The 17,744-nt window shown below is 45.2% G+C and overlaps 1 protein-coding gene and 1 pseudogene across 6 annotated transcripts in view; both read right to left on the reverse strand.

Annotated features, from left to right (window-relative positions):
* PHACTR4 (phosphatase and actin regulator 4) overlaps positions 1-17,744 on the reverse strand; it is a 137,512-nt gene that overhangs the window by 7,450 nt on the left and 112,318 nt on the right. For all 6 annotated transcript variants that reach the window (XM_055261298.2, XM_063631432.1, XM_063631433.1 and 3 more), the window contains 5 exons: positions 13,673-13,826; positions 4,563-4,618; positions 2,236-2,297; positions 1,455-1,592; positions 153-229 (listed from right to left, as the gene is read on the reverse strand). In XM_055261298.2, coding sequence (XP_055117273.1) covers positions 153-229; positions 1,455-1,592; positions 2,236-2,297; positions 4,563-4,618; positions 13,673-13,826 — 487 coding nt within the window. The remainder of the gene's footprint in view (positions 1-152; positions 230-1,454; positions 1,593-2,235; positions 2,298-4,562; positions 4,619-13,672; positions 13,827-17,744) is intronic.
* Positions 12,796-12,914, reverse strand: LOC129472779 (uncharacterized; annotated as a pseudogene).

The following is a 17,744-nucleotide window of genomic DNA, read 5'->3' on the forward strand; positions in this document are numbered from 1 at the left end:
GCTTCTATACTTTTCATCCCTTTGAATGCAGTCTTGCAATCAACACTGAGTGTTTTTCTTTTTACTGACGTCATTAGAGCCCTTCATATCTGAACAATGTTTTTTGGAAAATTCTACCTAGCACATATATGATTGGGTCTTTTGGGTCTTACCGTGTAAAATGTTTGCTCTCTTCATGAACCTCCATCTCGGAGCTTTTAAATTCATTTAATTCTTTTCTTATGGCAGCCTGTGGAGTAGAAACAAAAATGTTTCAGCTTCTTCTGGCTGCTTTGCACAGCAGTGTAACTTCTCATTTTTCTGTACTGTGTTTAACTTTGTAAGTCAATGCAACCCCTCACAGGCAACCCAGACACCAGGTCAACACAATGATACCCATCTGTCTCATAATAAACCTAAAATTTCTAGTTTAATCAAAATACTTGAAAATCTTGAAAGATATATTGTAGCTTTTATAGTTTTTTTGTTTTTGTTTTTGTTTTTTCGTGAGATGGAATCTTGCTCTGTTGCTGAGGCTGGAGTGCAGTGGTGCAATCTCAGCTCACTGCAACCTTCAGCTCCTGGGTTCAGGCGATTCTCCTGCCTTAGCCTCCCGAATAGCTGGGATTAGAGGTGCACACTACCACGCCCGGCTATTTTGTATTTTTAGTACAGACAGGGTTTCACCATGTTGGCCAGGCTGGTCTTGAACTCCTGACCTCAAGAGATCTACCTGCCTCGGCCTCCCAAAGTGCTGGGATTACAGGTGTGAGCCACTGCACCTGGCTAGTTTTTTTTTTTTTTTTTAATTTTAAATTTTAATTTTTGAGATGCAGTCTCACTTTGCTGCCCAGGCTGGAGTGCACTGGCATGATCTCGGCTCACTGCAACCTCCACTTCCTAGGTTCAAGCAATTCTCCTGCTTCAGCCTCCCGAGTAGCTGGGATTACAGGTGCATGCCATCACACCTGGCTAATTTTTGTTATTTTTAGTAGAGATGGGGTTTCGCCATGTTGGCCAGGCTGGTCTTGAACTCCTTACCTCGAGTGATCCCTCCGCCTTGGCCTCCCAGAGTGCTAGGATTACAGGCATAAGCCACCATGCCTGGCCAGCTTTTAGTTTTTCACAGCATCATAAAAATGAAATATTGGTAATTACTAAAATATATAGCCCAAACTCCCTCTAACCAAACAACAACTGTTTGAAATGTATTTATTCCTTCCAGTGTTTTTACTCTGTGATATAGCAGGCATTTTCTTTCTTTCAGTATTGGTGGTAGAGTTACCAAAGCATACTGAGTTAGTATAACATTTTGACTTGTTCAACTTGGCATTTTGTATCTTGATTTGAAATTTAATATTATATTAAAACTAGAAGTTTTGTTTGTGGCTCTCCTTTCTAGTTAGTATCTTGGATCCTCCAAATAAAGAGAAAAAGAGAAAGAGAAAAAAAGCAAGAGAGTGCTTTCCAGGTACCTTGTCAGCAGGGGTCAGTTTGGTCCAAGGTTTGTCGGCTCGCCGGTCATAATCGTGAGCATCTGTTACCTCTACATATTCATTAAACCTCAGAATCTTCCTGGCAAGGAGTTCAGCCACAGTTGGCCTTTGACTGAGCTGAAGGAAACGGAGCCTCTTAGTTCACCAAGCCAATAATTAGGCATCAATCATGCATTCAAATTGCCTCTAACCCAGTGCTTCAATCTTCATTGGAATCACCTGGGGGAGCTTTAGACCCTATTGATCCCTGGAGGTCCCACCCCCAGTGATTATGGTTATCAGGTGGTTTTTTGTTTTGTTTTTTTTTGAGACAGGGTCTTGCCCTGTCACCCAGGCTGGAGTGCAGTGGCACAATCACAGCTCACTGCAGCCCCAACCTCCCAAGCTCAAATGATCCTCCTACCTCAGCCTCCCAAGTAGCTGATATTACAGGCGCATACCACCATGCCTGGCTAATATTTTCTTTTTTTTGTAGAGGTGGGGTTTTGCCATGTTGCCCAGGCTGCAAATTCATTTTTTTCTTTTTCTTCTCTTTCTTCTTCTTCTTTTTTTTTTTTTTTTTTTAATGTAGAGACAAGGTTTCACTGTTTTCCCCAGGCTGGTCTTGAACTCCTGGGCTCAAGCAATCCTCCTGCCATGGCCTCCCAAAGTGCTGGGATTACAGGTGCAAGCCACTGTGCCCAGCTGCGAATTCATTTCCAATCAAATAGGCCATCCAAATATAACACATATAGTTAACTGAACACACAGGCAGTAGTACCTTTCTAGTGAGCCGACGTTTAATTTCTCGTTTTTCTGCCTGACGATCAGCTTCATTTTTAGCTACAGTTGACAATCAGAAGGAAGGAATATTACTCACAAATGACAATTTGCATATCAAACATTTTAGTAATTACATTATAGATATTTCTTTCTTTTTTTTTTTTTTGAGATAGTTTTGCTCTTATTGCCCAGGCTGGAGTGCAATGGTGCAATCTTGGCTCACTGCAACCTCGGCCTCCCGAGTTCAAGCGATTCTCCTGTCTCAGCCACCCAAGTAGCTGGGATTACAGGCACATGCCATGTCCAGCTGATTTTTGTATTTTTAGTAGAGACAGGGTTTCATCATATTGGTCAGGCTGGTGTCCAACTCCTGACCTCAGGTGATCCACCCGCCTCAGCCTTCCAGGTGCTGGCCTTACAGGTGTGAGCCACCGTGCCCAGCCCAGATAGTTCTTTCTTTTTTTTTGAGACGGAGTCTTGCTCTGTCGCCCATGCTGGAGTGCAGTGGCACAATCTCGGCTCACTGCAAGCTCCGCCTCCCGGGTTCACGCCATTCTCCTGCCTTAGCCTCCCGAGTAGCTGGGAGTACAGGTGCCTGCCACCATGCCCAGCTAATTTTTTTGTATTTTTAGTAGAGACGGGGTTTCACCGTGTTAACCAGGATGGTCTCGATCTCCTGACCTCGTGATCAACCCACCTCGGCCCAGATATTTCTTATAGGCCCAAATCAGAATAAAATACTAACTTTGGGGATGGCTAAACAAAACAATTTTCTTGTCAACGATACAAATACTTAAGAGCCCGATACAAATACTTAAGAGCAAGAGTCAGCAAACTATGGCACCACGTCTCGCCAGTTGCCTGTATTTTTCCTGCCCATGAGCTAACAATAGTCTTCACATTTTTAAATGGTTTTGTAAGTACCTTTACGTATAGTTGTTCATTTGCTTTTTGGCCTGCAAAACCCAAAATGTTTACTATGTACGCTTTAAGGAAAAGCCTGCAGATTCTTGCTCAAGAGTAACTGCTAAGAATGGACAATGGCGATCACACTGAATTTTTTTTTTTTTTTTTTTTTGAGACGGAGTCTCGCTCTGTCGCCCAGGCTGGAGTGCAGTGGCGCGATCTCGGCTCACTGCAAGCTCCGCCTCCCGGGTTCACGCCATTCTCCTGCCTCAGCCTCTCCGAGTAGCTGGGACTACAGGCGCCCGCCACCACGCCCGGCTAATTTTTTGTATTTTTAGTAGAGACGGGGTTTCACCGTGGTCTCGATCTCCTGACCTTGGATCACACTGAGTTTTGTGTGATGCGTCTATAAGAGGACCCACACTAGAAAATTTACTAAGTGATTAAGTTGTGTATACCCAAGTAGTGCTGAGAGAACAGAGGATGGATTGGTCAGACTGAACATGCTCACAAATAGCCCTAAGGAAGCCCAAACCTTCTCAGTGAGGAGACTTTTAAGGCCAAATTTCACTCTATATTCTGGAAAAACAAATCAAATATGTACTAGATTAGAATGCTATTTCAGGAAGTTAATTATGTACACAGACAGCAAATTAAATATATGGTCCCATTTGGTAACTACAGAGGTAAGAAAGTCTTAAGGGATTTAAAGCAAGAGGAAAACTGCTGCATTTGGGACTTGCTTTGGGCCACAGCCCTCAAAATCTAGGAATAGGAAGTTATCCATATGCACAGCTACCTCCTTAGCACCCTGAACACAGAAAAATTGGGCACATCGCCCATACACTGTCAAATCCTCCCAAATGCCCACGGCAGTTCCAGGATACGGTGAGAACACGGAAACAAAGCTTTCTAGAGTGTCACAGCACACTAAACCATACCATAATAGCATCTTCCAAAGGAAGCTTGGTAAGCTCTGCTCCTTCATGGGGAAATAATAGTCCTTGTCTGGCTGGAACACTCTCCCTTAGCCCTTGTAGCAAATGCTTCTTTTTTTTTTTTTTTTGAGACAGAGTCTTGCTCTGTCACCCAGGCTGGAGTGCAGTGGCGCAATCTCGGCTCACTACAAGCTCCGCCTCCCGGGTTCACGCCATTCTCCTGCCTCAGCCTCTCCGAGTAGCTGGGACTACAGGCGTCCGCCACCACGCCCGGCTAATTTTTTGTATTTTTAGTAGAGACGGGGTTTCATTGTGGTCTCGATCTCCTGACCTCGTGATCCACCCGCCTCGGCCTCCCAAAGTGCTGGGATTACAAGCGTGAGCCACCGCGCCCGGCCGGCTTCTTTTTTCTTTTATGTATATTAAAGTCAGAAACATACAAAGAAAATCTATACAACTTTATTTCCATAACTGGACTCACGTTGCAATATATTGCGTTGTTCTAGTTCTTCTGGTGTTGGTCTTTGACTCAGTCGCCTAAAAATGAGATAAATAAAGGTAATATTTATGTTAAACCTCCCAATCTTATTTATAAAGATTTTTTTGGTCACAGTATATATTAGCCCCTATATAAGTAAGAAATCAACAAATTTTCAAACTGATATATTTCATTTATTTATGATTGTTTATAAAACAATTTCACATTAAAAGTGTTAACACAGATATCACATTATAAAAAGGAACTGTATATGCAAACAAGTGGCCAGGATTCTAGTTCTAGACCTTGATAAGAACTATTAGCACAAAAAAGTTCGGTTAGACCTTGAGTGTCGTCATCTGTGAAGCGAAGGTTTGGACCCAACTGGTGGCTCCTAAACAAATTTGCTCCTTCAGAAGCATTAGAGACTTTTTAGAAAACACAGATTCCCAAGAAACGTTAACAGAAATTCTGATTCAGAAAATCAGGATGAAAAATGAAATTACATACATCTATATATATATTTTTTTTTTTTCACAAAACTTCTCCTATGACTCAGATGTCCCTCTTTAGATTTTTTTTGTTTAAAATTTTTTAAAAATAGAGATGGGGGTCTCACTCTGTTGCCCAGGGTAGTCTTGAACTCCTGGGCTCAAGCTATCTTCCCGCCTTGGCCTCCCAAACTGCTGGGATTATAGGCGCAAGCCATTATGCCCAGCTAGGTTTTTTTTTTGAGATGGAGTCTCACTCTGTCGCCTAGGCTGGAGTGCAGTGGTGTAATCTCGGCTCACTGCAATCTCCGCCTCCTGGGTTCACAACATTCTCCTGCCTCAGCCTCCCAAGTAGCTGGGACTACAGGCGCCTGCCACCACACCCGGCTAATTTTTTTATTTTTAGTAGAGACGGGGTTTCGCCGTGTTAGCCAGGATGGTCTCGATCTCCTGACCTTGTGATCCGCCTGCCTCGGCCTCCCAAAGTGCTGGGATTACAGGTGTAAGCCACCACGCCTGGCCGTGCCCAGCTAGGTTTTTAAATCAGTGGTTTAGGAACCACTGGAATTTAAGTTTGTCTCTTTCTGGGTGATATTCTATAATTCTATGATTTAAATCTCAGTCTTCTCTGTGAAGCATTTGATAAAGTTATCTCACCTCATCACAGTTCTGAGATGTTATTCACCAATAACAATTTGTTGGCCAGGTGTGGTGGCTCATGCCTGTAATCCCCAGCACTTTGGGAAGCTGAAGCGGGTGGATCACCTGAGGTCAGGAACTCAAAACCAGCCTGGCCAACATGGTGAAACCCCATCTCTACTAAAAAATACAAAAATTAGCCGGATGTTGTGGCGTGCTCTTGTAGTCCCAGCTACTTGGGAGGCTGAAGCAGGAGAATGCTTGAACCTGGGAGATGGAGGTTGCAGTGAGCTGAAGCTCACGCTACTGCACTCCTGCTTGGGCGACAGAGTGAGATTCCATCTCAAAAAAAAAACCAAACCAAAAAAAACTACAATTTGTCTTTCTGGAATCAGAAAGTTATTCATTTCTTTCTTTTAATTTATACTTCTCAGACAGTATTTGGGCTAATTAGCTAGTACTTGCAAATTTTTCAACTCTTTTGTTGCTTGCATAAGGAACTTCCAGTCCCATTCTATATACAACTTTTCTTTCTGAACAAGACCTTCCTTTTTTTTTTTTTTTTTTTTTGAGTCAGGGTCTCACTCTGTACCCAGGCTAGAGTGCAATGGTGCGATCACAGCTCACTGCAGCTCCACCTCCTAGGCTCAAATGATCCTCCTACCTCAAGAACCTTCCATTTTATTTATTTATTTATTTTTTTTTTTTAGACAGAATCTTGCTGTGTCGCCCAGGCTGGAATGCAGTGGCTTGATCTCGGCTCACTGCAACCTCCGCCTCCCAGGTTCAAGCGATTCTCCTGCCTCAGCCGCCCGAGTAGCTGGGACTATAGGCGTGTGCCACCATGCCCGGCTGTTTTTCTAGTTTTAGTAGAGAGGGCGTTTCACCGTGTTAGCCACGGTGGTCTCAATCTCCTGATCTTGTGATCCGCCCGCCTCGGCCTCCCAAAGTGCTGGGATTACAGGCGTGAGCCACCGTGCTCCGCCCCATTTTATTTTTTAAAAAGTATGTATGTATGTATGTATGTATGTATGTATGTATGTATGTATGTATGTATTTAGAGACGGGGCTGGCTAATTTTTATATTTTTGGTAGTGATGGTGTTTTGCCATATTGCCCAGGCTGGTCTCACATTCCTGGGCTCAAGTGATTCACCCAGCTCAGCCTCCCAAAGGGCTGGAATTAGAGATGTGAGCCACCACGCCCAGCTGGACCTTCCTTTTTTTTTTTTTTTTTTTGAGACAGAGTCTCACTCTGTTGCCCAGGCTGGAGTGCACTGGCGCCACCTCGGCTCACTGCAACCTCAGCCTCCTGAGTAGCTGAGACTACAGGTGTGTGCCACTAGGCCCAGCTAACTTTTAATAGAGACAGGGTTTCACCATGTTGGTCAGGCTGGTCTTGAACTCCAGACCTTAAGTGATCCTCCTACCTCAGCCTCCCAAAGTGTTGGCATTACAGGCATGAGCCATCATGCCTGGCCTGGGCCTTCCTTTTTAAATGTTCTTTGAAAAAAAAACAAAAAGCAAAAAACAAACCAGCTTTAATATGATATAACTGACATACAATAATACTGTAAATATGTACAACTGTGTACACATTTAACATGTACAATTTGGCCACTTTTGCCATATATCACCTGTGAAATCATCATCACGATTACAAGAATGAACATATCACCCCTGTTTTTATTTCCTTTCCTTTCTTTTTGAGACAGAGTTTCGCACTGTTGCCCAAGCTGGAGTGCAGTAGCATGACCTTGGCTCACTGTAACCTCCCCCTCCCGGTTCAAGTGATTCTTCTGACTCAGCCTCCTGAGTTGCTGAGTACAGGCACCTGCCACCACACCCGCCTAATTTTTTTTGTATTTCTAGTAGAGACAGCGTTTCACTATGTTGGCCAGGTGGGTCTCGAACTCCTGACCTTGTGATCTGATCTGCCTGCCTTGGCCTCCCAAAGTGCTGGGATTACAGGCGGGAGCCAATGCGCCTGGCCCCCCTTTTCTTTTTTTCTGAGACAGAGTCACTCTGCTGCCCAGGCTGGAGTGCAATGGTGCAATCTTGACTCACAACAACCTCCGCCTCCTAGGTTCAAGCAATTCTTCTGCCTCAGCCTCCTTAGTAGCTGGGAGTATAGGCACGTGCCACCACACCTGGCTAATTTTTGTATTTTTAGTAGAGACAGGGTTTCGCCATGTTGGCCAGGCTGGTCTCGAACTCCTGACTTCAGGTGATCTACCCACCTTGGCCTCCCAAAGTGCTGGGATTATAGGTGTGAGCCACCACATCCTGCCTGTATTTGTTTTCTAGGGCTGCTCTAAGAAATTACCACAACTGAGTGGCTTAAAAAAACAGAAATTTATTCTGTCATAGGTTTGGAGGCTGGAAGTCCAAAATCAAGGGACTGGTAATGTTGGTTCCTTCTGGAGGCTCCGAGGGAGAACCTGTTCCACGGCTCACTCCATGCTTCTGGTGGCTGCTAGCAATCCTTAACATTCCTTGGTCTGTAAACACATCATCCGTGGCCGTGCGCAGTGGGAGGCCGAGGTGGGTGGATCACCTGAGGTTAGGAGTTCGAGACCAGCCTGGCCAACAGAGTGAAACCCCATGTCTACTAAAAGTACAAAAATTAGCTGGGCATGGTGGCAGGTACCTGTACTCCCAGCTACTTGGGAGGCTTCAGCAGGAGAATTGCTTGAACCCGGGAGGCAGAGGTTGCAGTGAGCCGAGATCACGCCACTACACTCCAGCTTAGGCTACAAGAGTGAAACTCCGTCTCAAAATAAAAAAACAAAAAACAAAACACTGTATCATCCCGACCTCTGCTCTGTCACATGGCGGTCTCCCCGTGTATGTCTGTGTCCACATTTCCTTCTTCTCAAATAACACTAGTTATTGGATTAGAGCCCACCATAATCCAGAATGATTTCATGGTAACTTGATTATACCTGCAAAGACTCCACTTCCAAGTAAAGTCACATTAACAGGTACTGGGGGCTAGGACTTGAACATATCTTTTTGGGAGACACAATTTTACCACCTATAAACCCCACCCCATTTCATCACATTCTTTTATAATTTCGTCCTCCCTAACCCAAGGCAAATAATGATCTGCTTTCCATGTAGATTTTCTAAAATGTTATGTAAAATGGACACAGTATGTGTTCTTTTTGTCTAGCTTCTTTTACTTAGCATAACTGAGATCTACCTAAGTTGTGACATTGGTAATCATTTTTTCCTCTTTATTGCTGAGTAGCATTTCTTTATTTTTGGAGAAACGGAGTCTTGCTCTGTCGTCCAGGCTGGAGTGCAGTGGTGTGATCTCAGTTCACTGCGTCCTCTGCCTCCTGGGTTCGAGCAATTCTCCTGTCTCAGCCTCCCGAGTAGCTGGGATTACAGGTGCGTACCACCACGCCCAGCTAATTTTTTGTGTTTTAAGTAGAGATGGGGTAGCACCATATTGGCCATGCTGGTCTTGAACTCCTGACCTCAGGTGATCCACCCACCTTGGCCTCCCAAAGTGCTGGGATGACAAGTGGGGCCACCACACCTGGCCTTTTTTTGAGACGGAGTTTCGCTCTTGTTACCCAGGCTGGAGTCCAATGGCACGATCTCAGCTCACTGCAACCTCTGTTCCCCAGGTTCAAGCGATTCTCCTGCCTCAGCCTCCCAAGTAGCTGGGATTACAGGCATGTGCTACCATGCCCAGCTAATTTTGTATTTTTAGTAGAGATGAGGTTTCTCCATGTTGATCAGGCTGGTCTCAATCTCCTGACCTCAGGTGATCTGCTTGCCTCGGCCTCCCAAAGTGCTGGGATTACAGGGGTAGGCCACCACGCCCAGCCTTGTCAGTCTTTTAAATTGCATAACTTTAGCCATCCTAGTGTACTCGTGGTGGTCTCTCATTGTGTGTGTTTTTTTTAATTTCAATCTTATTTTATAGTGATAACACTTACTGTGAGATGTACCTTTTGAACAGATTTTTAAGTGTACAATACAGTATTATTATTATTATTTTTGAGATGGAGTCTCACTCTGTTGCCCAGGCTGGAGTGCAGTGGCATGCTCTCGGCTCATTGCAATCTCTGCCTCCCAGGTTCAAGCGATTCTCTTGCCTCAGCCTCCTGAGTAGTTGGGATTACAGGCACGCGCCACCATACCCAGCTAACTTTTGTATTTTTAGTAGAGACAGAGTTTCACCATGTTGGTCAGGCTGGTCTGGAACTCCTGACCTTGTGATCTGCCTGCCTCAGCCTCCCAAAGTATTGGGATTATAGGCGTGAGCCACCGCACCTGGTCAATACAGTATTAACGATTGATTGATTGAGACAGAGCCTGCTTGCCCAGGCTGGAGTGCAGTGGCACGGGATCCCGGCTCACTGAAACCTCTGCCTCCCGGGTTCAAGTGATTCTCCTGCCTCAGTGTCCTGAGTAGCTGGGATTACAGGTGGGCGCCACCACGCCTGGCTAATTTTTGTATTTTTAGTAGATGGGGTTTCACCATGTTGGCCAGGCTGGTCTGGAACTCCTGATCTCACGTGATCCACCTGCCTTGGCCTTCAAACATGCGGGGATTACAGGTGTGAGCCACTGTGCCTGACCTATTTTTATTTTTGTAGTGATAGAGTCTTACACTATGTTACCCAGGCTGGTTTCAAACTCCTGGCCTCAAGCAATTCTTCCACATTGGCCTCCCAAAGTACCGGGATTATAGGCATGAGCCACTGCACCCTATCCTAAAATATTTACTATTTGGTTCTTTACAGAAAAAGTTTGCCAAATCCTGGCTTATAGGGTATAGGATTATGGCTGATTTATCTCTCTTTTTTTTTTTTTTTGAGACGGAGTCTTGCTCTGTCACCCAGGCTGGAGTGCAGTGGCATGATGTCGGCTCACTACAAGCTCCACCTCCCAGGTTCATGCCATTCTCCTGCCTCAGCCTCCCGAGTAGCTGGGCTACAGGCCCAGCACCACACCTGGCTAATTTTTTGTATTTTTAGTAGAGATGGGGTTTCATCGTGTTAGCCAGGATGGTCTTGATCTCCTGATCTCATGATCCGCCCGCCTCAGCCTCCCAAAGTGCTGGGATTACAGGCGTGAGCCACCTAGTCCGGCCACGATTTATCTCTTTGTAATTTTTCAAACTACCATATAATAAACATGTCTTTCTTTACTTTTTTTTTTGAGACAAGGTTTTGCTCTGATGACTGGGCTGGAGTGCAGTGGGGCATGAGCACAGCTCACTGCAGTCTTGACCTCCTGGGCCTTGATCACCTGGGTCTTGACCTCCTGGGCTCAAGCAATCCCCCTGCCTCAGCATCCTGAGTAGCTGGGACCATAAACGTGTGCCATCATGTCTGGCTAAGTTTTTTGTTTTTTTGTCAAGACAGGGTCTTGTCATGTTGCCTCGAACTCCTGGGCTCAAGTGATCCGCCCACCTCAGCCTTCCAAAGTGGTGGGATTACAGGAGTGAGCCACCGTGCCCAGCCTTCTTCCTTAATTTCAAAGTAGTCAGACCACAGAGGTCATACAGGCTGACAATTATGTTTAAGTAAAGAAATTGCAGAGAACAATTTCTGGATCCAAAAGTAGCTATTAGAAGACAAAGGGAAAACTTGCCCTGAGGTACAGCATACACAGTAAAGCCAGGTGTCTTTTTTTTTTTTTTTTTTTTTTTTGAGACAGGGTCTTGCTCTGTCACCCAGGGTGGAGTGCAGTGGTGCAATCACAGCATACTGCGGCCTTGATCTCTTGGGCTCAAGTGATCCTTCTACCTAAGCTTCCAGAATAGCTGGACTAGAGGTATGTGCCACCATGCCCAGCTAATTTTTAAATTTTTTTGTACGGATGGGATCTCACTATCCTCCCACCTCAAGTGAGCCTCCCAAAATGTTGGGATTATAGGTGTGAGCCACCTTGCCCAGCCAAAACCAGGTATCTGCAATAGTACAGAAAAAGATATTTTAATTAGTAGACATGATCAATTAATTATTTTGTAGGGAACTGTGCCACGAGTTCCAGCTCCTTATCCTCTCTTTATTGGGAGAAACATCTGTGTCAAACAAAAACCCGTCTATACAACCTGGATTCTTACGGTGTTACATATGCAGAAAGCTGGCTTGCATTCAGTTTCTCTATACTTTTGGTTCCAGTCGACTTGAAAAATATACTAACACTTTGAAAGGAGGCAGTTCCATGGAACATATGAAGCAGATATAATGCAAATATGGGTGTGACTGTTAATTGGGTTGGCATCTTATGGTTGAGCAACCAGATAAAAAAAGTGACAGAGGAGCCTTTCTGTTCTGGGAACCATTCTGATTTCTGTAGAAACTTTTGCAAAACCATATGTCTATCTCATGCTTTAAAGCTCTCACAGGCTGGCCAGGTGCGGTGGCTCATACCTGTGATCCCAGCACTTTGTGAGGCCAAGGCGGGCAGATCACCTGAGTAAGGAGTTCGAGACAGCCTGGCCAACATGGTGAAACCCCATCTTTACTAAAAATACAAAAATTAGCCAGGTGTGGTGGTATGAGCTTGTAGTCCCAGCTACTCGGGAGGCTGGGGCAGGAGAAGCACTTAAACCCGGGAGGCAGAGGTTGCAGTCAGCCGAGATTGCACCATTGCACTCCAGCCTGGGTGACAGAGCGAGGCTCCATCTCAAAAATAAAATAAATAAAATAAAATAAAATAAAATAAAATAAAGCTCTCACAGGCAGCTACATCTTCAGTTTCCAGATTCTTAGAGGTTACCCAACTGTGTCCAATGTATACATTTTTGTTTCTTTCCTTTTTTTTTTTTTTAGATGGAGTCTCACTCTGTCGCCCAGGCTTCAGTACAGTGGCGCGATCTTGGCTCACTGCAGCCTCTGTCTCCTGGGTTCAAGCAATTCTCCTATCTCAGCCTCCCAAGTAGCTGGGACTATAGGCGCATGCCACCATGCCTGGCTAATTTTTGTATTTTTAGTAGAGATGGGGTTTCATCCTATTGGTCAGGCTGTTCTTGAACTCCTGACCTCAGATGATCTGCCCACCTCGGCCTCCCGAAGTTCTAGGATTACAGGCATGAGCCACCGCACCCAGCCTCTCTTCTTTTTTCTTTTTTTTTGTAAAGATAGTTAGATGCCACATAGGAGGTGGCAATGCCTTGTATGTGTGTTGTCAGGCCCAAAGGGCCTTTTCCATCCTTGTCAAGTAGAGTGCTAACCTTCTCTTCTTTCATACAAAACCCAACATGTATTTTTAAAAATTATACTCAAAGTGATGGGTGTGGTGGCTCACACCTATAACCCAGGACTTTCGGAGGGCAACGTGGGAGGAATGTTTGAGGCCATGAGTTCGAGACCAGCCTGGGAAACACAGAGCGACCCTGTCTCTACAAAAAATTACAAAAATTAGCAGTGCATGGTGGGCGCATGCCTGAGGACCCAGCTAGTCAAGAGGCTGAGGTGGGAGGGTGCCTTGAACCCAAGAGTTGGAGGTAGTGAGCCATGATTGAACCACTACACTCCAGCCTGGGTGACAGATCAAGACCTCATCTCAAAAGAAAAAAAAAATCACACTAAAAAAGATAAATGAATACTCCACAACAAAGTAAACATATAGACTAGGTATAGGGGCTCACGCCTGTAATCCCAGCACTTGTGGAGGCCAAGGTGGGTGATCACTTGAGGTCAGCAGTTCGAGACCAGCCTGGCCAACATGACGAAACCCTGTCTTTGCTAAGAATACAAAAATTAGCCTGGCATGGTGGCAGATGCCTATAACCCCAGCTACTCAGGAGACTGAGGCATGAGAATTGCTTGAACCTGGGAGGTGGAGGTTACAGTGAGCCGAGATCGCGCCACTACTCCAGCCTGGGTGACAGAGCAAGACTCTGTCTCAGAAAACGAAACAAAACACACACAAAAAAACAACACATCTAACAACATCTAACACAAACACTGGCATAACCAAATCAATCAGGCGAATCTAAGCAAAGGCCTACCGGATCAGTGTGTTTCCAATCTGGTGCCGTATTTCATTCCACTCCTCCTTGCTTTTACAAGGCCAAGAATTCAGGTTCAACTCTGGTTCACTGGGTCTGTGGTTCAACTTCATTGCCAGTGTGTCTTTCCTCTTCACTTTGTTGGCGAGAGCACCTTTGCACACGGGGAAGAAAAAAATGTAGAACTTGAGGCTTAAAGCCAAAGGTTCAACCTTACCTGGAGCTAGCCAAGAGTCTGAACAAATATAATATTTAATTCCCAGTTCCCACCTGGCCTCAAATGATCCAGCCAAACACTGAGGTGGGGGTAAAGCTAAAGACGCCTAAAAATCTTTTTAGCCAGATGGACTGAGATGGTTAAAAGGTATCTTTTCTCTTCTATCAGGCCTCTACATTTTTCCTCCTTGGTAAGAGTTGCTACAGGAGAGAGAATCTAAACATGGGACAGCCCTCTGAATTAAAACATAAAGGCTTTCATACTAACACCTCATAGTCTGTCTGTTCTTAAAGCTGCCTTTCTACTTTAATTAGTCAGGACTCAATTATTTGCAAAGATGTGCGGGTATGAAAATGTTTATTTTTCTCTGCCCTGTGGCAATAAGTTCATTAGACCAAAGGGAAAATATCACTTTTATCTTTTCACCTTAGCCCATGTGCCACTTTCCTCTACTCCATATTGTTGTTGGTTTTTTTGTTTGTTTGTTTGTTTGTTTTTCTGAGACAGAGCTTTTGCTCTTGTTGCCCAGGCTGGAGTGCAGTGTCACGATTTTGGCTCATTGCAACCTCTGCCTCCCGGGTTCAAGCGATTCTCCTGCCTTAGCCTCCTGAGTAGCTGGGATTATAGGTGAGCGTCACCACACCCAGCTAATTTTTTGTATTTTTAGTAGACATGGGGTTTGGTTATGTTGGCCAGGCTGGTTTGAACTCCTGACCTCAGGTGATCCACCTGCCTCGGCCTCCGAAAGTGCAGGGATTACAGGCGTGAGCCACCACACCTGACCTCTTTTTTTTTTTTTTTTCCTGAGACAGAGTCTTGCTCTGTCGCCCAGGCTGGAGTGCAGTGGCACGATCTCGGCTCACTGCAACCTCCACCTCCCAGGCTCAAGCAATTCTCCTGCCTCAGCCTCCTGAGTAGCTGGGGTTACAGGTGGCTACCACCACGCCTGGCTAATTTTTTTTTTTTTTTTGCGACAGAGTCTCGCTCTGTGACCCAGGCTGGAGTGTAGTGGCGCAGTCTTGGCTCACTGCGACCTCCGTCTCCCGGGTTCAAGCAATTCTCCTGCCTCAGCCTCCTGAGTAGCTGGGATTACAGGCGCCTGTTACCATGCTCAGCCAATTTTTTATTTTTAGTAGAGACGGGGTTTCACCACGTTGGCCAGGCTGATCTCGAACTCCTGACCTCAGGTGATCCACCTGCCTTGGCCTCCCAAAGTGTTGGGATTATAGGTGTGAGCCACTGTGGCCAGCCATGCCCGGCTAATTTTTTGTATTTTTAGAAGAGATGGGGTTTCACCATGTTGGCCAGGCTGGTCTCAAGCTCCTGATCTCACCGGCCTCGGCCTCCCAAAGTGCTGGGATTAGAGGCACTTAGGTGAATAGTTTTAAAATTGGGGGCAAACAAAAACCTGAAATTAGTATAGCCATTGTGGAAAACAGTATGGAGCTTCCTCAGAAAACTGAAAATAGGCCAAATGAGGTGGTTCATGCTTGTAATGCAGCACATTGGGAGGCCAAGGCAGGAGGATTGCTTGAGGCTGGGAGTTTCAGATCAGTCTGAGCAACACAGCAAGACTCCGTCTCTCCTTAAAAAACAAAACACCCTTAAAAATAGAACTACCGGGCCAGTCGTGGTGGCTCATGCCTGTAATCCAGACTTTAGGAGGCCAAGGCAGGTGGATCATGAGGTCAAAAGATCGAGACCATCCCAGCCAATATGGTGAAACCCCGTCTCCACCAAAAAAAAAAAAAATACTAAAATGAGCTGGGCGTGGTGGTACACACCTGTAATCCCAGCTACTTGGGAGGCTGAGGCAGGAGAATCGCTTGAACCTGGGAGGCGGAGGTTGCAGTGAGCTGAGATCGTGCCACTGCACTCCTGCCTGGTGACAGAGTTAGCCTCCGTCTATAAAAAAAAAAAATAGAACTACCATACGATCCAGCAATCCCACTGTTGGGTACATATCCAAAAGAAAGGAAATCAGCAAATCAATCAGTCATGCTTATTGCAGTACTATTTATAATCTCCAAGATATGGAATCAGACTAAATGTCCATCAATAAATGAAGGGATAAAGAAAACATGGTATATATACACAATTGAATATTATTCTGCCATGAAAAAGAAAGAAATCCTGTCATTTGCAACAAAATGGATGGAACTGGAGGACACTATGTTAAGTGAAATAAGCCAGGCACAGAAAGATAAATGTTGTATGTTCTCACTCTTACGTGGGAGCTAAAAAAGTTGATCTCATGGAGGTAATAATTAAAATGGTGGTTACCAGAAGCAGGGAAGGGTAGAGAGGATGGGGGAGAGAGAGACTGGTTAATGGGTATAAAAACAGAATTAGATAGAAGGAATAAGATCTAGGCTGGGCGTGGTGGCTCACGCCTGTAATTGCAGCACTTTGGGAGCTGAGGTGGGCAGATCACTTTGAGCTCATGAGTTCGAGACCAGCCTGGGCAACATGGTGAAACAGTCTCTACAAAAAAATACAAAAATGAGCTGGGCGTGGTGGCTGACACCTGTGTTCTCAGCTACTTGGGAGGCGGAGGCTGGAGCATCGCTTGAGCCAGGAAGTGGAGGTTCCAGTGAGCTGAGATTGTGCCACTGCACTCTAGCCTGCAGAGTGAGACACTGTCTCAAAAAAAAGGAATAAGATCTAGTGTTCGGTAGCACAATAGGGTGACTATAGTTAACAATAATTTATTGCATATTTCAAGATAACCAGAAAGGTAGATGTGGAATATTCCCAATACAAACAAATGATAAGTGCTTGAGGTGGATAGCCTAATTACCCATACACACATGCTTATATCAAAATATCTCATGTACCTTATAAATATGTACTACTATTATATATATATAAAAATTAAAAATAGGCTAGGCACGGTGACTCATGCCTATAATCCTAGAGCTTTGGGAGGTCAAGGCAGGGGGATCACATGAGGTCAGGAGTTCAATAACAGCCTGGGCAGTGGCTCACGCCTGTAATCTCAGCACTCTGGGAGGTGGGAGGATCACGAGGTCAAGTTTAAGACCAGCCTGGCCAACATGGTGAAGTCCTGCCTCTACTAAAAATACAAAAAAATTAACTGGGCCTGGTGGCAGGCGCTCGTAATCCCAGCTACTTGGGAGGCTGAGGCAGGAGAATTGCTTGAACCCGGGAGGCGGAGGTTGCAGTGAGCTGAGATTGTGCCACTGCACTCCAGTCTGGGTGACACAGCAAGGCTCCGTCTAAAAAAAAAAAAAAAAAAAATCCTTTATGGCCAGGCGCGGTGGCTGACTCCTGTAATCCCAGCACTTTGGGAGGCAGAGGCAGGCAGATCACCTGAGGTCGGGAGTTTGAGACTAGTCTGACCAACATGGTGAAGCCCCATCTCTACTAAAAATACAAAATTAGCCAGGCGTGGTGGCACATGCCTGTAATCCCAGCTACTTGGGAGGCTGAGGCAGGAGAATTGCTTGAACCTGGGAGGCGGAGGTTAAGGTGAGCCGAGATGGCACCATTGCACTCCAGCCTGGGCAACAAGAGCAAAACTCCGTCTCAAAAAAAAAAAAAGACTAGGCAACATAACAAGACCCTGTCTCTACAAAAACAAAAAACAAAACAAAACATCAAAGAAACCTAACCAGTTGTGGCACACATCTGTAGTCCTAGCTATTTGGGAGGCTGAGGCATAAGGATCACTTAAGCCCAGGAGTTTGAGGCTACAGTGAGCTACGATTGCACCACTGTACTCCAGCTGGGTGACAGAGCAAAACCTTGTCAAAAAAAAAAAAAAAAAAAATTAAAACAAAAAAAATGAAAACCTAAAACCTGAGTGACTCAATCTACTTGGACCCCTGTCTT

This window comes from Symphalangus syndactylus, chromosome 22 (assembly GCF_028878055.3).
Source record: "Symphalangus syndactylus isolate Jambi chromosome 22, NHGRI_mSymSyn1-v2.1_pri, whole genome shotgun sequence".
NCBI lineage: Eukaryota > Metazoa > Chordata > Mammalia > Primates > Hylobatidae > Symphalangus > Symphalangus syndactylus.